The sequence below is a fragment of the Phyllostomus discolor genome, chromosome 4 (assembly GCF_004126475.2).
Source record: "Phyllostomus discolor isolate MPI-MPIP mPhyDis1 chromosome 4, mPhyDis1.pri.v3, whole genome shotgun sequence".
NCBI lineage: Eukaryota > Metazoa > Chordata > Mammalia > Chiroptera > Phyllostomidae > Phyllostomus > Phyllostomus discolor.
In genome coordinates this window covers 104950405-104973132 of record NC_040906.2, presented here as the reverse complement: position 1 = coordinate 104973132, position 22728 = coordinate 104950405, and the positions used below count along the sequence as shown (strand labels likewise).

At 46.0% G+C, this 22728-nt stretch overlaps 1 protein-coding gene across 1 annotated transcript; it reads right to left on the bottom strand.

The window, feature by feature from the left end:
- Positions 1-7759: 7759 nt before the first annotated feature.
- LOC114494915 (butyrophilin subfamily 3 member A3-like) lies at positions 7760-18078 on the bottom strand. The gene is made up of 8 exons (XM_028510158.2): positions 17718-18078; positions 15641-15922; positions 15324-15524; positions 15018-15038; positions 14901-14927; positions 13844-13870; positions 10698-10724; positions 7760-10324 (listed from the first exon to the last, which is right to left on the bottom strand). The coding sequence occupies exons 1-8, from the start codon at positions 18076-18078 to the stop codon at positions 9699-9701; spliced, it is 1572 nt and encodes a 523-aa protein (XP_028365959.2). The 3' UTR covers positions 7760-9698.
- Positions 18079-22728: the final 4650 nt, after the last annotated feature.

The following is a 22728-nucleotide window of genomic DNA, read 5'->3' as shown; positions in this document are numbered from 1 at the left end:
TCTTCAACAAATAGTGCTTGGAGATCTGGACAAGCACATGCAAAACAATTAAATTAGACCACCAACTTACACAAAAAAAAAACATACACAAAAATAAACTCAAGATGAATAAAAGACTTAAATATAAGTCATGATACCATAAAAATCCTAGAAAAGAAGATAGGCAGGAAAATCTCAGATATTCCATGCAGCAATATTTTCACCAATAGAGCAAGGGACATAAAGGAAAGAATAAACAAATGGGACTTCATCAAAATAAATAGCTTCTGTATGGCTAAAGAAAACATCAGCAAAATGAAAAGGGAACCAGCTGTATGGGAAAATACATTTGCCAATGATATCTCAGACAAGGGTTTGATGCCCAAAATATATGAAGAACTCACATGACTCCACACCAGGAAGACAAACAATCCAATTAAAAATGAGAAAAGGACCTAAACAGACACTTCTCCAAGCAGGACATACAGAGGACCCAGAGACATATGAAAGAATGCTCAACATCACTAGCCATCAGAGAGATGAAAACTAAAACCACAATGAGACACCACTTCACACTGGTCAGAATGGCCATCATAAACAAATCAACAAACAATAAGTGCTGGTGAGGTTGTGGAGAAAAGGGAACCCTTGTGCACTGTTGGTAGGAATGCAAACTGGTGCAGCCACTGTGGAAAACAGTATGGAACTTCCTCAAGAAACTAAAAATGGAGTTGCCTTTTGATCCAATAACCCCACTGCTGGGATTATACCCTAGGAATCCTGAAACACTAATTCAAAAGAACATATGCACCTCAATGATCATAGCAGCACAATTTACAATAGCCAAGTGCTGGAAGGTCCACATCAGTAAATGAGTGGATCAATAAACTGTGGTACATTTACACAATGGAATACTATGCAGCAGAAAGAAAGAAGAAGCTCCTACCCTTTGCAAAAACATGGATGGAACTGGAGGGCATTATTGCTGAGTGAAATAAGCCAGATGGTAAAAGACAAATACCATATGATCTCACCAATAAGTGGAACCTAGTTAACAAAACAAACAAGCAAGCAAAATATAACCAGAGACACTGAAATTAAGAACAAACTGACAGTAACCAGAGGGGAGGGGGAGGGAAATAACATGGGAAAGAAGGGAAGAGGTTGTAAATGAACATGTATAAAGGACAGATGGACAAAGCCAAAAAGGGGGTAGGATTGAGGATGGGAGGTAAGGTTGGGAAGGGTAGAGGAAAGTGGTGGTGGGAAAGGTTGCATGCAAGGTTTCTTTTGAGAAATCAACTGATAGCCATATGGGCACTCCTTTATAGGTAATTGTCTCTTTCCCTCTTGCTTCTTTTAGGATTCTCTCTCTATCTTTAATCTTGGGTAACTTAATGATGATGTGCCTTGGTGCATTCCTCTTTGGGTCCAACTTCTTTGAGACTCTCTGGGCTTCCTGGACTTCCTGGAAGTCTATTTCCTCTGCCAGATTAGAGAGGTTTTTCTTCATTATTTGTTCAAATAAGTTTTCAATTTCTTGCTGTTATTCTTCTCTTTCTGGCACCCCTATAATTTAGATATTGGAATGTTTCAGGTTGTCCCAGAGGTTTGTAAGACTCTCCTCATTTTTTGAATTCTTATTTCTTCATTCTGTTCCAGTTGGATATTTATTTCTTTCTTTTGTTCCAAATTGTTGCTTTGAGTCTTGGTTTCCTTCCTGTCACTGTTGGTTCCCTGAATATTTTGCTTTATTTCACTTTGGGTATCTTTAATCCATTTTTTCATTTCTTGACCAAGCTCAATCAGATCTGTGAGCATTTTGATTACCAGGGCTTTAAATTCTCCATCAGATACATTGACTATTTCCTCATTGCTTAGTTGTCTTTCTGAGGTTTTGCTCTGTTCTTTCATTTGAGCCATATTTCTTTGTCTTGGTGCAGCTGATAGTTTGTAAGGGGGCCGGGCCTTAGTTAGTCACCTGGGCAGGGCAACCCACTTTGCTGCGCTGCTGCACTACCTGTGGGGAAGGGGCCACAGAGGGAAAAATGCAGCTTGCCTGCTGGTCTCTAGCTCACTTTTCAACAAACTCTTGTGTGAGACTGGGAGTTTCTCCCACCACAGCAACCACCATAGTCCACAGTGAGTTCTCAGTCTTAGTTTCTACTTAAATCAACCCTGCCCTCACAGCCCAACACCTCCCCACAGCCAGCCCCACCCATGCGGTCCACCACCTCATTGCAGTTTTTCTAAGCTGGCCCAGGCAGTCCACACCTTACTGGTCTGGTTGTTCTGATTTATTTTTTCTTTAGTTCCTTGATTGTCAGAGTCCCATGTGGTTTGATTTTCTGGCACTTCTGGTTGTTTATTGGTTGTTATCTTCCTTTTGGTTATGCGAGGAATGGAAGAGTTTTTACTTATGCCTCCATCTTGGCTGGAACCCTGGAATTTTAAAATAAAATTTTCAAACAAATTTTAAGTTTCGACATGATACCTTAGGCACACATTGCTTGGTGTGTACTCAGTTTTCAGTGTTTTATGAGTAAAATAATGAATTAATGTAGAGAGAAAACTGGGCAAATTAGGAGACAAGTGCAACAGCTTGGAATGAGACAGGAATCTAGAAAGATTCCTTGGCAAGTGGAATAGAGCAACTGAGACAAATAGCCGAAGAAACTGGCTGAGCAATTACAGCCAAATATAGAAGGTCAGCTCCCTAGAGATAACATCTAGGCTTTGGTTGTATTTCAACACCAGGCCCCAAAAAGCAGCAAAACCAGCAGGGTGACATCAGAACCAACTGCAATGACTAAAGACCCCCTGTCCTGTCAATAACCAATCAGTGGAGACCACAATCCTGAAATGGCACACCTAGAAAACTGATGAATATTCTGCTGAAACCCTCCCCTGAAACTTCCCCTAAGTTCCTACCTGCAAGAGAAAGATAAAATCCTGAAGGCAAAGGACCCAGCATCCCCCACAGGCATGCATCTCCTAAACTCTAAGGCAATGGGCAGCTGGCAGCTTGTCCCAAGCTAATCTCCTGAACCTGTCCCCAAGGCCCCCTCTTCTCTGACTTCCCAGTGAGCTAAAACAGCTCAGCCCAGGCTCTTCTGTTGCTCCTTCTATGCTAAGCCCTTCCCAGTTTCACTGTCCCCAGGTTTAATAAATGTATCCTCATACTCACCTGGATTTGTGTTGCAAAACATTTCCTATACAAAGTCAGGAACCCACACACTAACAGCTAGCCCTAGGCAGACCCACTCATGGCCAGGCCCCTGTCCAGTAACATGGAACAGAAACCATTAGGGCCTGAACCAAATTGTTGGCGGGACAAATGAAGAAAATAATGTGAAATGATTAGGGGAAAGCCATTATTCTCAATTCCAAGAGGTCCCAAACTTGGGAACTCCCATCCAACTGAGAACTGGAATAACACTTGTAGCCCATCCACCAGCAGCCACTTTCTCCTCCTCCATTTCCAATAACAAAGTTTGAGATCTGCGTTTTATTTTAAAGATTTTTTAAATTTATTTTAGAGAGGGGAAAGGGAGGGAGAAAGAGAAGGAGAGAAACATCAATGTGTGGTTGCCTCTCATGCACCGCTCCCCCACCCCCCACCACCCACTTGGGACCTGGTCCTCAGTCCAAGCACCTACCTTGACTGGGAATAAAACCAGCAACCCTTTGGTTGGCAGTCCGGCATTCAATCTACTGAGCTACACCAGCCAGGGCGGGATCTACCTTTTGACCCATGATTCCATTTCTGGGAATATATCCAAAACATTAATTCCAAAGAACATAAGCACCCCTATGTTCATTGCAGCATTATTTATAATCACTAAGATATGGAAGCAGCCCAAGGGTCTGTCAATAGATGATATAGGACATTTACATAATGGAATACTACACGGATCAATCTGGCATGTGTTTATAGAAAACAAGGGCTATGTTCACTTCACCACAGTGCTCCTCTCAGAGGCACTTCTTCAAGTTCCAAGTGGCAATATTCCCAGTCATTCCTGAATGTGGGACGCATGTCTCTGGAGGAACCCAAGAGAATGTTTCTGGGTGAAACATGATTAATCATTTTTATCATACAGAGTTATGACAGCATCCCTTCGCCTCCATTGGAAAGGCAACGTAGCTATCAGGGCTGAAAAATTAGAGGAAAGACAGAGAAAGAAGGGAGAAAAGAAGATGGGAGGAAGTGAAACAAGCCAGAGAACACCCCCAGTGCCAAGGAACAGATGTTCTGTCTGGGCCTAACTTAAGTGACACAGAGTTTTCCCCACAGAACTGTGTTGGTGAACACACACAGCATCCCAATGAGGGGAAGTAAAAGACATTTGGGGAGGAGGACTCCTGATGATATATCCTGACTCCCCCAAATCTCCCTGGCCTTCCTCATTTGGGGGATCCTCTCCCTCTGGCTGAAGATCTCTATACTCCATCACACATACTCATCACTGAGACCACACAGGAAGAGGCAGGAAGGTGAGTGAAGAAGGCGATGGATAATAAATATTACAGAAAGAAGCAAGTGATGGAAATGCCAGCCAAGGACTCTTAGATTAGATAGAAGCTGGAGGGTGCTCAGCTATATGGATGAACATACTAATAGAATGAGACGGGGATCCATGAGAATCAGATAAGACACTTTCCACCTAGAATAGAGGATCTGATCCCAGCCCTATCCAGAGAAAGTCTCTTCCACTCACCAGGCTTCTCTTCAACTCTGCAGGGGAAGGAGGATTATATACATTATAACTCATATCATATTATTTCTACTCTACATTTGTCACATGGGAATTTTGCTATTATCTTTTAAATTACTGGGTATTAAGGGTTTTTACTTATAATTAATATAAAGTTCCTTTTATAAAACCTATGTTTCTAAAAATAAAGTATAATTTTCATAATGTCATAAACATGACTCTCAGTCAAATATAAAAATTTATTCAATTAATGTCAGTGATGGAACTAGCACAATATAAAGTAGGTTCAAACAACATTTTGAGAACAGGATATTTATTATCCACCAGGAAATGGCAGTTTGAAGTAAGTACTCTGAGTTAGAGAAGAAAAAGTGGTTAATGTTCTGTGGGGAAATAATTGCAATCTTTGGGGTTATCTTTTCTACTGTAACTTCACAGAAAACAAGCCTTTAATTTATGATTAAAAACCAAAGTCAAACACTGATATATCCCCTAGATAATTATACTAGGTCTGTCCAGAAAAAGTCCAGGCACTGTTAATATAACAAGAATGGTTTATGCATTCATGTAACCTGGCAGCCAAGGAGAGTGGACGGGAATGTGCATGTATGAACAATGATGACTTCACTGTACTGGTCAGGGGGGTAGTAGACATGACTGAGTGAGCATGTGTACTATGTGGCCGTTACATTCAAAATGACTGAGTGAACCCTGGCTGGCATGGTTCACTGGGTTGAGCATCATCCCACAAACTAAGAGGTCACCAGTTCCTTTCCTGATCAGGACACATGTCTGGGTTGCAGGCCAGGTTCTCAGTTGTGGGGGTGTGAGAGGCGACCATTGTTTGTCTCACACATCAATGTTTCTCTCCCTCTCATTCTCTCTCCCTTCCCCTCTCTCTAAAAATAAATAAATAAAATATTTTAAAAAGAAAAAAACATATAAAATGAGTGAGTAGAGCAATGAATCTGCATCAGATTTTGTGTTAAGCTTGAACATTTCTCCACTGAAACTGTTCAGATAATTCAGAAGGACACAGCAATGGGCAACTGGTGGTTGGCAGCTTCATCACAACAATGTGCTCATTCATGCATCACATCTCATGCAGGTTTTTTGGTGAAACATCAAATCACCCAGGTGACTGCGGAGCCCTACAGCCCAGATTTAGTGTCCTGCAACTTCTGGATTTTCCCCAAAACGAAAATCACCTTTGAAAGGGAAGAGATTTCAGACTGTTGATGAGATTCAGGAAAATACAACAGGGCAACTAATGGCAATTGAGAGAACTGTGTAAGGTCCCAAGGTGCCTACTCTGAAGGGGACTGAGACATCATTGTCCTATGTACAATGTTTCTTGTATCTTGCATCTTCTTCAGTAAATGTCTCTGTTTTTCATATTATATGGCTGGATACCTTTTGGACAGACCTCATATAATCTTTGTGGGAGCCTATTAATATCTCAAGGTGACAGTGACAGGACATGACACCAAAATTCTTGCCTATTTCTAGGTTTTAAATAGTTTTTCTTAACAATATAAAGAAAAGATTTCATGGCTAATAGTTGAGGGGTTACTAAAAGATGGTAAAAGATTACAATTCCGAGAACATCCAGAGTGGGTAGTACTGCTCAAATGAAGACTTACAGCAGCCTTTCTCTGTGATCAGTGAGGTGGAGCCAGCCTGCAGGTTAGCTTGCACCTTAGGAAACCTGAGGAGCTTCACATAACCTGTGCCTGAAGGGAGGCAGAGAGGCTCCTGAAGAAACAAAGTGAGTTGTGCTCCAGCACAACAAAGGCAGATTAAAGTTTAGAAGGTCCACATTGTGGAGTGTAGATGCAATAAACACAGCCAGGAAAAAAGTTATTTCCCGTGTAATTAAATACTTTCCTAAATAACAATAATAAACATTTCAAAAAATGACTTTGCAAGTTTGATCACCATAACTTCCATGAGAAACTCAATACAAAATGTACACCTAGATAACACTTTTTTAAGATTTATTTATTTTTATTATTTTTTTAAGAGAGGGGAAAGGAGAGAGAAAGAGAGAGAAATATCGATGAGCGAGAGATATGTCAGTCAGTTGCCCCTCACACATCCCCAACTGGGAACCTGGCCTGCAAACCCAGTTGTGTGTCCTGACCAAGAATCGACCATTGACCTTTCAGTTCATAGGCTGACACTCAGTCCACTGAGCTACACCAGCCAGGGCAAGGTAACTTTTAAATAGGTCGATCCTGACAAAACTCTACCATACTGATTATCTTAATGATTCTTCCTGGGATTGCAATATGTAGGCAGCTGGTCCACTTGTTTAACTGATACATTTTTTGAAATATTATTTATTTCTAGAGAGAGGGGAAGGGAAGGAGAAAGTGAGGGTGAGAAATATCAATGTGTGGTTGCCTCCCGCACACCCACTACTGGGGAGCTGGCCCACAACCCAGACATCTGCCCTGGCTAGGAATCAAACCACTGACCCTTTGGTTCACTGGCCAGCGCTCAATCCACTGAGCCACACCAGCCAGGGCTGTTTAACTGATACATTGTTGAACTAACTCCTACTTAATGGAATAATAATTACTCCTACTTTGTGTGGATCATTCATATCACATGTATGCCTTCCTTGTCTATTTCAAAGGAAATATGCCTATAGCTCATCCAAAAGTACTGTACTTTGCAATGTACAGTGTGTATTTTTTGCCCAAATTTTTTAGGGAAAAATAAGGATGTGCATTATTTATACATTGGTATAAATGATTACATGCCATGAGTATAATAATCCTGTGTATAATGCACTCAAAATGTGGGTGTGCAATATATGTGGGCAAATACGGTAATACAGTGTCACAAAGGGGCAAGCTAAATGATAGGGAGCATAAATATGACATATAAATATGAATATATAGCGTACTTAAAGTCCACATTAGGACCCTGTAGAGTGTATTTGTGTGATCTTATTGTTGAGGTGAGCCATTTTAATACATCTGTAAATGCCTCAGCTACCCTTTCCCCCACACAGGGAAGTGTCATGCCCTCCTCCAAGCTGCATCATGGTTTAGATGTTTAGATTCAGTGTCCAGTCAGGAGACAGAAACTACATCAGTAATTTGAACAGGGAAATTTTTATATAAAAAATTATTAACTAGCAGAAGGTAGTTTTAGTAGTTAACTACTGGTAGCAGTCAAAGAAAGCTCTAAGGGATACAGAAAAAGCAGATACAGGAAACAGACACTAACTCAAGAGTTAAGGCAGAAGACACAAGAGTCAGATATTTGGGAGACGACCCCCACCAAAAGGCAGATTCAGAGCTTATTAGTCAGGATGGGACCGCAGCCCTCCGAAAGGTGAAGAAGTCCACTGACATGCCACAGGCCAAGGCTGGTGGGCAGGAAACCACCCATTGGGGTGCTGCTTAGATCCCTGAGAAAGTTATCCTCTGGAAAACAGACTGCTGCAATGTCAAATTCACCAAAAGATGGGAGAACATTGGGGGGCTTTCTGTAGGCCACTGACAGTCACCCCACAGGATCAAGGAGAAAAGCACCCCCAAGAAAAGAATCTGCTTCCTCTGCCATGTCCTACAGCACCCCCTGCAGTGCAAAGGGGTCAAAGTCTAACTACATTGTGTCAAATGGCAAAGAAGAAATTGGGGGAGGAGGTTCCAGCTCCAGGATCACAAAACAAGGCAAATGTGGGGTGGATTTGGAACCAAGAGGCAATAAATTGATAATGGACACAGTCCACACCTTTGGCTACTCAGCTTCAATATGAACCATTTACCAAATTTGAACTTTCATATAAAAATTACATTTTCATGCATCAAGACAAAGCTACCCTTACAAGTGAAGAAATTCTCACCCTTTCCCCAAAATGTCGACACAGAAAGTCCCAGTCATTGTATCAAACATTGCTATATTTATATTGCAAAGTTCCTGAAATTCATAGCCCCATTGACTAGTCTGATACCTAAAGACTATACTATACATAACCTCCAACAACTTACATAAAAGCAGAAGGGTAAGAAGAAAGAAAAAGAAAATGGTTAATATATACAAATAAACATACACTTACAACAAGAAAGAAAAAATATACAAAGCTTTTATTTCACTCCTTATTTCTGTAATTGGCCACAGGTCAGAATTGATCGTCTTCTTTCTTCTATTTCTTGCTCCAGGTCTTCCACATTTAGTGAGAACCATAGCAAGTCAGAGCTCTGTGCCTGGCAGAATGAATGCACCTTCATTCCCCCAAAGTCCTGCTTCCTTTTCTTTGCTGTGGTTTTGCATTAACCATACCATTGGACTTGGAAGTACCAAGAAGCAATACATTGATGACTGAAACCTTGCTCACACTAAAGGGGAGCCCAGATGTTTCTCCTTCATTCACTAAATTAACACAGCACAGGTTTTTCACAGGTAACAGAAATTTACTGAGGTTTGAAAAAACAAGTGTTCCACCCATCCCAGAAAAAGAAATAGAGAGAGTAGAATATTAGACTCTTCTCCTCCTAAAAGTCCAGCAGCCATCCATTTTCCTGGAGACTTTGGATGGCCAACTTTTCTGGTCAGATAGTGAAGAACCCCCAAAATGGATTTGGGAACTACCCTCAGCCTCTGCATTCTTCTGCCCAAACTCCAGATGGATAAAGGAAACTCCACCTAAACCTGCAGGGTAATTTAGCCCCTAACCCTCTTTCCTATTCAAACACTATAACGAGTTCATGAAATATTTTTCATTACAAAAAAAACTTTCCATACCAAAATATAGCCTATTCCAAACCAGCTCAGTCAACTTTTATAACCTGCTCCTATGCAAAAAGAATGAACTGACTATTCTCTATTCTCATAACCACACACCAAAGGGTCTGCATGCAGAGCAGGAAGGGAACATTCAGCATTCCAGGGCTCAGCTCAGAGGCTTTGCCACAGGGAGTTGGCATCTCCAGGGAAAGGCTCAGTGAGGGGACAGGGACAGTGAGGGGGCATGGCCTCCATGTTTCAGGACAGTAGTGGAGATTGAACTTCATCACCAGTAGAGCCTGAGCTTAACCCCGCCCCTGGGAGGCTCATAGGTTCCTCCAGAGAATTATTAAGGGGCACAGAGAGCCTCTCAGACGTACCCTTCATGGGACAGATGGTCAGGGACCCAACCTCTGACCTAAAACTGAAGTATGGAAAGAGGGTCCCAGAGAAGGAAGCTGGAGGGAAGGAGAAAATGTGGGAACCATCGGTCATGTTATAGAAGGAAATGTCCCCTTCATCGTAGTCCAAGAAAACACCCACCCTGTGGGGAAGCTGCCTAACAGATAACAAAGTCTGACTTAAAGTGCATGCATAATATTCAGAATCAAACTTCCCCACAACCCAGAACCCTGTCTCTGGGGACTCCCTGTACCAGCCTTCCCTTTCCACATCTTCCCTGCAGACCCCCAGAGCCCATTCATTTTTGTCTCCACCTGTGACCTCCACCTCCCAGTGACAGCGCCCTGATGTGATGCCCTCAAGGCCCAACACGCTGCAGGTGCTGTTTGAGTCCTCACTGGTGTCCTTCAAGGTCACTCTCGTCTTCTCAGGAGAGATGGTAAGGCTGGGACTGGCAGAGGCTGGATTCAGAGTGACAGACCCTGCAGAGAGAGGTACCAATCATGCGAGGCCCTCCTCAGCCCCACAGCAAGGGCACACAACCACCCCATCACCCACCCAGACACTTAGCTACGTGGAGGGAGGGCTATGACCCCCTGAGATGAAAGCCTTATGACTCAAGCCCACAACCCTCCAAGCAGGACAAGGAACCACAAAACTTATTCGGAATTAGACATGTTGGAGCAACCTTGAGGACCAGCCTGAACTGGCCTCTACCACCTGGGTGCCAGCCTCTGCCACCCAGCCCACCACCACTGATGGTGCCAGCATGTGTATCACCACAGAGAACTGAAGTAGAAGCCAAAAGTTGTAGGGGCTGCAGGATGGGCACCCAGAAAGCACATAGTCACTCACAGGCCTGGAACTTCTCCTGCCGCCAGTCTGCAAAAAAACCACATTTTACATCAGAGATTCACAGGCTGCACACATCAGGACCAGGGCCTAGTTGTTTCAAACATACTGATGCAGGATTGATAAGGGGAATTGTTTTTGGAAACATTCAGCTGATGCATTTATTTTTTTTTATATACACACGCATACAGAGGCATATATGTGCACACACACTCACTGGCAGAGCCATCAGGTCACAACCTTCCCATGAATGTTAAGCCATAAAGCTTAATGCTCAGGGATTAAGAGTCTGGATAGCTACCTAAGCTGAAAGGCCCGGACTTGGGTACCCAAGTTGATTTCTCAAGCCCCAAGCCACACAACCATTCTGAAAGCTAGGTTTTCTTGAAAAGAATCAGGGAAATCAAAATGTCCATTTTCTAATGAAGAACTGATTGAGCCTAACTTGTAGGGTGTCTCTAAGCCATGAGTAGAGAGAATACAGCCTGGCTGGGCTGAACTCTAAGGATGACTATAAGCTACAAGTGAAGAGAACTTGGTACAGAGCATCAGAGAAATCTTGCCCAGTTAGGGGGCAATGGAGAAGTTTTAGGGAAGGGGGAGAGAGGTTCAAAGCATGGAAGACATGCATCCAGTAAGAGGACAGACACTAATAAATTTTCTTCCCCTTTCATGAGTAGTAAGAGCCAAAAAATAACCCAAAAATATTGGATCAGTCGTCTGTTTCCTCCTATAATTGCCCAGAGAGATTGGAAGCTTCCAGAGAAATCCTGCTGTGGTGAGCCCCCCAAAGACACCATGTCCTATGCCCCTGAATATGCAAATACAATATGCCAAAGGAAACTTTACAGATATGAATAAGGACTTGGAGATGCGGCAGGACTGGGGGGAACCAAAAATTCCTCTAAACAGGTAGATGGGACCTGCCCCTCCTAAGCAGACCCCAACCCAAGGATCCTAAGGAGCAGATCAGGCTAGCCTCCCCGGGGTGAGCACCTAAAATGACTAAAAGGAGAACACAGGGACGCCTCCCGCACTGACCCAAGGCCACATAACCACTTCCAACCTCCATACTCCCTTCAGGGAAGATGAAAGGAACCTCACTGGCCAAAGAAAAGTTTATACATGTCATAAAACCATGAAATCTCTGCTTTGCCTCCAACAAGATAGAGACTCGAGATAAAATTAAAACACTTACAGAAATAAGTAAATGACATTTTTCTTGCACATTTGGGTTGTAAATTTGTGGCTACCAGCCACACCTAGAAGAAGGAGAACTGGAGAAGGGATGGAGGAGAGAGGAAAATTGCCATTTAATTCTGAGACTCCACAATGGATTGAGTGCTTTGCACTTCAGTACATTCTTTATCTAATTTCCACAGCAAATCTTTAAATTAAAAATTATTTTTCCAATTTTATGAATAGGATGAAATTACACATTTGTCTACCTCATACTATGAACCTGTCAATATGAAAATGCTGATTCTAATGTAATGATGTTTATCCTTACAAAATAAAAAAAGATATAAGATATATATTAAAACACATGCACTTTAATTGTGCAGGTAAGGGGGAGGTGATCATCACTGTATAGAAACAAATCCTGGGGAGAACCGGTAAGGCTCTCTAAGGCAGGAATGTCCAACCTTTTGGTGTCTCTGCACCATACTGGAAGAGGAAGAATTGTCTTGGGCCACAGGTTAAATATATTGCGACACGTAATCACAAAAAAAAAACACACAATGTTATAGGTAAATTTACAATTTTGTGTTGAGCCACATTCACAGCCATCCTGGGCTGCATGCGGTCCATGGGCCACAGGTCGGACACCCCTGCAAGACCTCCGTCATCCCACAGCTCACCCGGATCTGTCTCTCGGTCTGTATCCCTGGCCATAAACAGAAACATCTGGAGCAGAGGAAGGTACGTTTTTCATGCTCAGGGGGCACAGACCCTTAACTCCCCAGTACTGAAGGTTCCTCGGACCATCCGTCATTGCCTCAGGACCCCCCACACCACACTCCTGCCCTGACTGCCAGTGGAAGGTTGAGATGGTCCCACCATCACAGGAAAACTCAATTAGATGGTTACTTCAAAATGGCCTAAAAATAAATGTACCTTTACTGAAATTCATCAAGGATATGATTACATTTTGTGTACCCAATGACTTGCAAACACTCTGCGAACTCCCCAACTCAAGCCACCATGGCTGTGTGACCTGTGGTCTCACTTCAACACTCTGAGCCACCCCAAACCCCTACAAATGGAATCTTGGCCGTTCCACCTCCTTCCCAACTCCCCCCTAATCCACCAAGTCTGGTCTTCCATGGTTTGCTCTCCATCATTACTCTAGTAAACAGTTCCAACTCCTGCAGGTTTCTCCTCTGACAATCTTCACACCTTGCCCTAACAAACAACCGGGACCAAGCATCTCAGGCAAATACAAATTCTCCTAAAAGGAGAAATAATTGGTGTGGACAATTATAAGTTGCATTTTTGTTTCTGTTACACAAACACACGCAGAATTTTGCATATAACTTTAACCCTTTCACAGATCCCCACCCCAGAGCATAAACATCCTGGAGGTTCTGGACCCCAGATTCAGAACACCTGCCCTAAAGCAACTACTTCCTCGGCAAGCAAGGAGGCTTAGAGGAAGACACACACCTTCGATGGGGATCAGAGCACTAGGAAGCAGAAAAGACCAGTATCTCAGAGGACCGGGAACAAATGGAAAAAACAAAACTAGATCCAAAAAGGGGAGGAATTTCAGGGCAAGAAGGATCCACAACCAAGGACCCTCTTAGGAAGACCTGAGTCCTGAGGCAAACAGGGTTTCGGAAATCTTCCAGAGACAAACTGCTGATTTGCACAGCACTACCTGCCCGCAGACTCTCCTCACAACCGTCACTGCACTGAGAAGTGCCAGTAGAACGAGGTGTGTTAAGAACGAACTGCCAACCCTGACGGCAACCTGCAGCAGAGGATGGGCCCAGAAAAGGAGGAGGCCCCGCACTCTTCAGGTGGAGGCTACAAAAGTGACAAGGAGAACAGGGACGCCAACCCCATCCTGGAGTGAGGTCCTCTGATAGAGAAGGGGACAGGGTCGAGGCTGGGGAGGCAAAGCCACAGGAAACTGAGCCACTTACCTGCATACAGCTGGGCCTTCCTCCAGGCTGAAAGGGAACACACTGTGGTGAGACCTCAGCCACAACAAGACTGCTCAGCGTGAATCTACTGGCCTCTTCCATCCTGCAGGGGAGACCATCTACAGGGGGACAGGCTGGAGAGGAGGTGACCTCTGCGATGCCCAGATGGCAGGTGTTGTGGGACACCCCGATCACAGGTCAGGAAGCCTGCATTACAGGCGGAGTTCCAGCACCGGCCAGCTGCAGCTGAGTGGCTTTTGGCAAGTCAGTCAGCCACTCTGTGCCAAGTCAACCTCAAAAACTCCCGTTCCACCTGCTGCTCAGTGTTTCTATTCAGAATCAAAAAGTATACTACGTGTTTGGAAATATGTTAGGAAATAAAATATAAATTATTCCATAATTGTAAGAAAGCACTTTCATATCCAACCTTTTTCTGACAAATATATACTTGGGAAATAACTCAAAATGGGAATTGATTTAAGGACAGGGAGGTGAGTTGAGCTCTGAGGTAAAAGTGGCCAATCTTTCTCAGATAAATAATTTCAAAGATAAACATCACTGTGTTGGGGCATCGACAGCCCATCTGTCACATTCCTGTGTGATCAACCCAGTCCTTGCCCATGACTTTTTGATTAATACCTTCAGAACCCAGAAAGAACAAACTCTTCCTAGATGATGTTTTTGGGGAAGGCTGAGGTCACAATCCTAACCTTGATGACCGTATTCATTTATGCGGCTCCTTTCCACGTGCTACTGAGAGCCGGGTGCATGGAAGGCTAGAAAATTAGCAACATAGTGGCTATGTCTGAGTTGGAATGAGACCCAGGGTACATGACCAGGAATCTAGGAGCTACCGTCACGCCTGGTTGCCAAGCACAAGATGGGGAACAGCAGCCCCAGTTGCAAGATCCCATGGAGCAGGATTCTGCCTCCCACGAGCTCCCACTTCTGCCCCAAGGAAAGGTGTCCACATGTGTGTGCCGAGACAGAAACAAGGAGAGGGACACCTGGGCACAGGTGGGACAGGAGAGTCAAGGGCATATGGAGAGTCACTCACCAGCCAGGTAAACTGTCTTCCTCCAATCTGAAAGACAGCAACAGAAACAGATAAGCTAAAAACCAGAATGTCTCCCATGAAGGGGACAGAGAGATCAGGAGGAAAAGCAAAACTTACCAAGTTCTGCTTGGAGTTTATCTGAAAGAGAGTGAACAAAAGGCATGAACTCCCATCCCTAAAAAAAGGAAAGACAGTGTTCCCAGACAACCTTTCTATATCCTAGAAGCTCCAGCTCCAGATGCACCTGAACCTCCAGCTGCCCTCCCTGGATCTCCACAGCCACCTGCTCTGGACAAAAGACCCTGGGTCTCCCTGAGAGCTGGAGCCCTGGCCCCTGATGCTGTCATCTGCCTGTTCCTCTCAGCACCGCCTGCCACACCAGCCAGCCTTAGGCCCTGGGCCCTGGGCCCTGTCCTGCCTTACCTCTGGCCTTCAGCATCTCCTCCTTTGCCTGCCTGTCCTGCTCCTTAGCCTGGCACAGAGTCTTCTGTTCTTGCAGCTCCTGCAGCTTTGCGGAATGCTCTCTATGGGTGTAATACCCAGCACCGAGGAGTAGGAGTCCCAGCACGGTCAGGCTCACTAGGAAAGCTGGTTTCCATGGAGAGGACTGGGGAAAAAAGGGCTCTGCACCCAGCCAGAGACCCCATCAGAGGCACAGCTCAGGACAACCCAGCCCAGCCCAGCACACTCAGGGCCCCAACCCCCCTCCAGCTCTGCTGGGAGTAGGGAGCAGCTCTGACCTGGGATGAAAATGGCCATCGCCTTCTCCTGTCCCAGGACGGGATTGAGCATAGAGCAGGTCACATTGCCCACAGAACGGTCTTTCACCACCAGAGCGGCCTCCACACTGAACAGCCCTTTAGCATCTTGGGCATGGGCCTCGGAGAACACCAGGAACTTCTCTCCACTGAGGTCTCTCCACTGCACCTGGGGCTTCGGGAACCACCCTGAGGCTGTGCACACCACTTGAACCCCATCCTCCTCAGGCCCTGTGATGCGCACTTGAGGGGCAGAGCCCACACCTGAGGGAGAGAAGTAGAGTCATCTCTTTCAAATGTTAGCATCAAGAGAGATAGCACCCTACTTTCCCCTTTCCTGTGGGAGGGGAGGCGTCTAACCTCAGTGGGCACCATGCTCTAAGTTGTAAAGCCACTTCCTATCACAAAGATATAAGAACTGGGCCCTGGCTGGTGTAGCTCAGTTGATTGAGTGCGGGCCTGCGAACCAAATGGTCACCAGTTTGATTCCCAGTCAGGTCACATGCCTGGGTTGAAGGCCAGGCCTCCAGCAGGGGGTGTGCAAGAGGCAACCACACACTGATGTTTCTCTCTGTCTTTCTCCCTTCCTTCCCCTCTCTCTAAAACTATATAAATAAAATCTTTTTAAAAATTAAAAATAATAATATTTTAAATAAAAATAATCATTTTAAAGGAATACGAGAATTTCTTTTTCCCCCAATTAGCTAACATAGATAGTCACCCCGACTATCAGATAATTTAGGGTGAACTCTGTGTGACCATGGTGCTTTCAAGTTCTCTCTCCTGAGGATTAGTAGGTTTATCTTCAAAACACATATGCAATGTTTTGTATCTGTTGCTCAACTATATTAGTAAAGTGCCTATGACGATTGCCATATTCTGGTGTAATGCTTACTCAATAAGAAAAGTATTTTCATTCATTACTAACCTAAGCAAACCCCAGGAATCCCCACTTCTGCCAGAAAGCTGTCCATGTCCCCAAATCTACACACTCAGTTGGTCTACTTTGTAAACCTCATGATGTCTGATCCCTCCTGCTCACCTCAGTGCCGCTCCATGAAGATAGGCAGTCACCCTCCCCACCTCGTAACTGCATCCATGCCCCCAGCCTTGCTTACCTTCCATCCGTCCTCACAGCTGGCAAAGGGCACATTCCCCACACATTCTGTGCACTCTCCTCAGTGACCAGATGATCTGGCATCTGCCTTCCTCCCAACTGTCTTCTCTACTTGCCCCCAATTCCTACCACCTGTGCCCCTCAAGGCACACATATTCTGACCACAAAGACTGTTGGTCAAAACCATAATCACCTGCCTCCTCACATCCCAGTCCATCGAACTCAAGTCTCTTTGGGACCTTGGCTGGTGAACTCAAGCGCCTGCTCAGGTGAGTGCTCCCTGTGAACTTTTCCTGACTGCGGCAGGCAGTGTTCATCAATCCCACCCTTCACCAGGAACATCTCTTTTTTCCGGTATCATCACCTCGTACCACCTCCCATTCACTCACCTTACAAACAAACCATGATGGCCTCCTTGTGTGCCCAGAACACACCAGCCGCACTCCTAGCTCGGGTTTCCCACAAGCCATTCTCTCTGCTTAGCGTTCTCATCCACCAGATAGCCACTTGGCCAAATCCCCACTTCCTTGAACTTTTGCTCTGATTGTCAACAAGACCCCATTTAAGCCCCTACGTGACAGTGAAGCCTGTCTTTCCTCTCTCACCCCACATCCTAGTCCCCTTCTCCTGTTCTGCTTGGCCTTTTATCCTAACTACCACCACCACTTCACAGCTTCTATAACCTACTTATCTGTGTGTTTATTTATTGTCTCTACACTGCAACTCCACAGGGCAGGGATCTTTGGTTCACTGGTATATCCCAGGTGCTCAGAACAGGAGCTGGCACATAGTAGGGGTTCTATGTATTTTTAGTGAAACATGAATGAGTGAATGAGCCCCCTCTTTTTTATCTATGCAATGAGGAGCTAAATTACACAGTCCTTCAGGTTCCTCCCAAGTCCATTGCTCCAGGACTCTAGGAGTACAGATCAAGTCACTAACCTACCACCTTCAGCTCCAAATTGGCCTCTTCATAGAAGTCTCCCTTTCTGAAGAAACAGGAATAGAGCCCGTCATCGGCAGCCTGAACTTTGTGGATGCGCACGGCAGCCTCCCCCTGGGTGAGAAGCTCCCTCTCCAGAGAGGTCCGTCCTGCATACTGGGCCATCAGCTCGTCCTCCTGCTTCCAGCCATTTTTATAGATGAACACAGCTTCAGAGAACTTGGAGCGGAACCACCGGAGCTCCATGTTCTCCACATTCATGGCCGGGGACACACGACAGGGCAGTGTGATGTCCCCACCCAGCACTGCCACAATGGGTTCTGAGGGGCCAATGACCAAGAACTCTGTGGACACAGACATGAGAGTGAGAAACATGGAGATACTAGACTGGGGCAGGGAACACACAATCAGGTGGGAAGGCCCAGGCAGGTGGCAGCAGGTGTCGGCAGGTGTCAATCATCCTGACCTGATGATATAAGTAACAATTCTGAATCAGGGAAATATCTTCTGACAACAACCTTGTGACCCAAAAATGATGTCAAAATGACTCCCTTATTCGCCTCTGCTCCCGTCTTCATGCCCTTCTGTGAAAGACTCTAGGCCAGAGATTCTTAACTTCAGTGTGCATCACAATCAGCAGGAGGGCTCGTGAACCACAGATCGCTGGGCCACACCCCCAGAGCTCCTGATTCAGTAGGTCTGGGGACCCAAGAATGTAAATTTCTATGGAGTTCCTCAGGAAGCTGACACTGATAATCTGGAGACCGCACTTTGAGAACCACGGCTCCAACATGGCCCCTCCTAGGACAGGACTAAAAACTGACCAAAGGGCATGCCTCTGCCCTGGTCTAAACTCATAGTCGCTCAGCCACACCCAGGAACTTCACTGTTCCTACCCTGAACTTTATGTGCCCATGTCTTTCTCCTGTACTGAATTACTGTGAACTAAAAACTGGAACCAGGCGATGAAAGTACTCTTGGAATCCAATGAATTAATGAATTAGTAAGTGCTTAGAATACCAATAAAGCCAGGAAACAAAGAGGAAAGAAGTGTTTTCTCATTTGACCGCTGACTTTTTAAAAACATCACACACTCCTCTGGACAATTGGTCAGGTCTCATCCTTTTTTTATGCTTTGGTGACTGTTCTTAAATGTTTAACTACAATGAGTAGTTGGGGAGAACATAACCTCTCTAGAGAAGGGCCTCCACCAACAGCCACTGTTCCTGATGGAGAGAACCGGCCAGGTACCTGGGGACCCCACTCACCAGGAATCCCACCCCCCTGAGGGAGACACAGGAAGAGGGGTGGGGACACACTCACCTGCAGCCCCCCGAGTGAGTAGCTGGATGAGGAGGAGCAGGGAGGTGAGATGGCAGAGCACAGAGTAGCTGGAGCAATCTTCCATTTCCCCCAAGCTGGGGAGAGGCAGGGAAGGAGGCAGGTGAAGACCGAAGGAGCAGTGGGAGCTCAAAGGGGACAGCAAGCTCAGGGCTGGCAACAGTCCCCAGCAAGAGCACAGCCTTCCCTACTGACTCAGTAAGCTAATGGGGTGGTAGGCCCCACACACTCCTGATACCAACAAAGGGCTAAGCCTAGACTCCTCCCTGCCCTTTTGAAACCCTCTGTGCAGCTAGAGAACCTTTAGATTTGCTTGGGGTAAAAAAACACTGCTTCCCTTCCCACCCCAACTGCACCACAGGGCAGGCCCACCCTGCTCAGAAAACCAGGCCCTTCCTTCCTCAGCACCTTGGGCCTGTGGGAGGAACTGTCCCTCTATTTCTCCACTGTTCGAACACACCAGTGATTCCTCAGGACAGAGGGCCCAGACCCAGTCTCCTTGTCATGAAGGGCATGACCGGTCCTGCTTATGTTCTGTCGTCCCCTAATTGTGAGCAGGGAACCACTGAGAAGCAACAGAACAGACTACATCCTCCCCAAGGAGACGGTGGCTCCCGGCACAGGCACCCTGTCCTGCTTATGTTTGCTTGTATCAGTCACCTTCATTTCAATCCCACCCCACCCTTTCCTGCTCAGGACCAAGGACATGGCCCTGCACACACCAGGTGCCCAGCCAGTTCCCAACCCACGGGTGAATCCTCTTCCTCTCTCTGGAAGATTTCTGTCTCAGGGTAAAGGATCCTCAAGGAGGTTCTCCCGGGTCTTCCTGTAGCCACCACCCCACCCCCAACCTCACCTCACTCTAGCCTCTGCCTCACAGCCAGCTGCTCCCTGCTTCCTCCTCTTGACCTACAAGTGTCCTCAAAACCAACTTACTTGCTGTGAAAGGCTGGAGCTCTCTAAACACAGCAGCTTCACAAGGTTCAGGGGCCTTCTGAATCTGCACTCAGAGACCCAAACCTTGCTGCCAGAGCCAAGGCTAGGGGCCCTGCTTCCTCGTGTGGAGAGGTAGTTGGTTCCCAGGACGTGGAGAAGAAGCAAGGCCTGGCCTAGGCTGCAGGGGAATCTGTAGAGACTAGTCCCTGGGGCTCCAGCCCGAAGAATCCACCCTCCTCCTGCTCCTTCCACCATTAGAAAGGGAAAGCTTGTCGAAAGCAGTACAGCAGACTCTGCCCCGCCCTCTGCACTGGGCGCCTCAGGTCTTGGAGAAGAAACAGCATGATTGGAGCAGGAAGCAGAGTGTAGGTTCAGGCACACTGAGACAGCCCTCCAGGGCAGAGACAGAGGCTCTTTGTGCAACAGCTGCTACACCGCAGGTTGTCTTTTTCTAGACCTCAGAGGTAGGACTGAGTGTGGCACAGCCAAGACCTGCATCTACCCCTATGCGTAGGTCTGTTCACAACAGAAATGACTTCATGTTGGTTGGTAATCACCCCAGGCATGACCCTTGGAAGATCTCCAGTGCCTGCCTCTTCACCTACAGAAGACCCAGGGACTGTTCACAACCTGGCAAATGAGGGATTAACTGCAGGTATCAGGAACTTCCAGAACCAACTCTGAAACCCTGGTCTTGCTCACACTGAATGGACACTGCCCTGCGGCTTGCTAATATTTTAGTATCACCTAAATGGCCAGTGCACCATGAAAAGCCTGAAAGAAAACCCTGAAGCCCAGCATCTTCCTCAGCAGCCTCCCTTCCTGCAATTGCCCCATCTCAGTAAAGAGCACCTGTGTTCACCCAGTTATCTCTGCCAGAAACTCAAAAGGCATCATTGACACTTTGCTCTACATTCAGTCTATTTCCAACATACTATAAAGTTCAAGATTTTTCTCAAATCTATAGCTACAGCCAACACTTAGCTACAAGCCACCCTCCTTTCTCACCAGCCCAAGGAGTGCCCCCTCATGGGTACCCCTGTCTCACCTCCTCAACTTCATTTCCTTCCAAGAGAATGATTCTCTCAAGTTAGCTAATGGCAACTTTCTGCCTCATCTCTTCAAGGGATTCCTCTGCTTCCCCCTCCTCGGTGGCCCCACCTCTGGTCTTCTTCTCCACTTTATGCCATTCCTCTCCCAAATGCTCCCTCACTGGTCTCACATGAGTTTCTCCAATTCACTGAGTTTTCCCAGCCTGGGACCTTCCCGCTGGATGTCTTGCTCTCTCTCTCCCACAAAACTCTCACCCTCAGGTCTGGCTCATTGGCTGCTCAGACTTGTGAAAATTCAGAAACCATTTTAGTCCACTAAGAAACATGAAGTCCTTTGACTCCGACCTAAACAAGTCAACCCCATGGACCCAACAGCTTCACCATCTTCCCCTCTGGTTTTCTATCTACCACAAGCACAATTGTGTCACTGATGACATCACCCATTGGAAATTTTCGTTTCAACCCCCTTGGATGGCCCCTTCAAGCCTGCCTGTGCCCCTGTTCACATATTACGTCATTCGGTCTAGTTGTCCCTCACTGACTTGGCCAGGTGGCTCTCATGATTATTTTCATTCTCAGAAGAGCAAACCAAACATCTCAGAGTTTCACAGCCACACACCCGGCAGGATCTCCTGCAGCCTGTGTTCACTACCAGTTGTTCTGGATGACCTCTTACATCTGTCTTCCTGCAGCAAGGACTCGCTGACCCACTGATGCACAGGATGCTTGCTTTCTGCCCGGAAGTCTGGTCTGAGATATTAAACTCCAGGCAAACAAGGGATTCCAGGATATACCTGAATACATCTCACTCTGAAGTCCTCCCCCAAAGGTCCATTTCTGCTAAGGACCACTCAGATTAAGAAATACTTGTAAAATCCATATTGAGCCAAAGCCAACTAATGAGACAAAGACCCATACTGGACTTTGGGGGCACCCACAACCCCCACTGCCCAACAGGGAGACTTCTCAAGACCTGAGAGACATTAGGGAAATTTTATGAAAAGACAGAGGGAAAAAACATTTTATTGAATACCTACTGAGTACCAGGGACTGGGTCATAAAAATTACATTTCTGCCTCTTCATTCTCATGCATGCAGACAGAGATTAAGTAAAACCTGAGCCCAACCATCCAGTCACTCTTAATCCAGAAACTTTAAAAGATGGGGGGCAGGGAAGGCTAGAGCTGCAAGGAGACCCCTGCCCTCCACCTCCTCCCCAGCCCTTAAGCCCAGCCCAGTCCCCAACTGCACACAAGTCAGGGTGAGAAGGAGCAGAAAGGGACCTTGGACTCAAACACATCCCGGGCTGATAGGGCCAGGAGGCTTATCACATCATAAATCCCAGCCCTTTGACTCCGTCGTGGGGGAGGGGGCTGACAGCAGATTTTCCTGAAGGACACTGGAAGGACACTAGAGCACATGCACAGGAAGGGCATCAAGCTGCAGACTTCACTGCCCTTTTCCAGCTCATCAGGGTCACGTTCCAGCTGCTTTAATGACAAACCCTGTTGACTGACCACAAATGATTTTTCTTATTTTTTTTTTATTTCAATCATTGTTCAAGTACAGTTTTCTGCCCCCTACTCCCGTTCCAGCCCCTCCACCCAACCCTCCCCCCTTCCCCCCATTACCCCCCACCTTTAGTTTTTGTCCATGTGTCCTCCAAATTTGTTCCTGTAAT

What these genes read in the sequence shown, in the direction of transcription:
- LOC114494915 (XM_028510158.2), bottom strand. Translation starts at nt 18,078, where the DNA reads ATGTCTGTGTCCACAGAGTTCTTGGTCATTGGCCCCTCAGAACCCATT. An exon ending in TTTGGAGCTGAAGGTGGTAG is followed by an intron (nt 15,923 to 17,717) that starts GTTAGTGACTTG and finishes TCTCTCCCTCAG; the next exon opens with GTGTGGGCTCTGCCCCTCAA. An exon ending in GAAGGCCCAGCTGTATGCAG is followed by an intron (nt 10,725 to 13,843) that starts GTAAGTGGCTCA and finishes GTTTTTTTGCAG; the next exon opens with ACTGGCGGCAGGAGAAGTTC.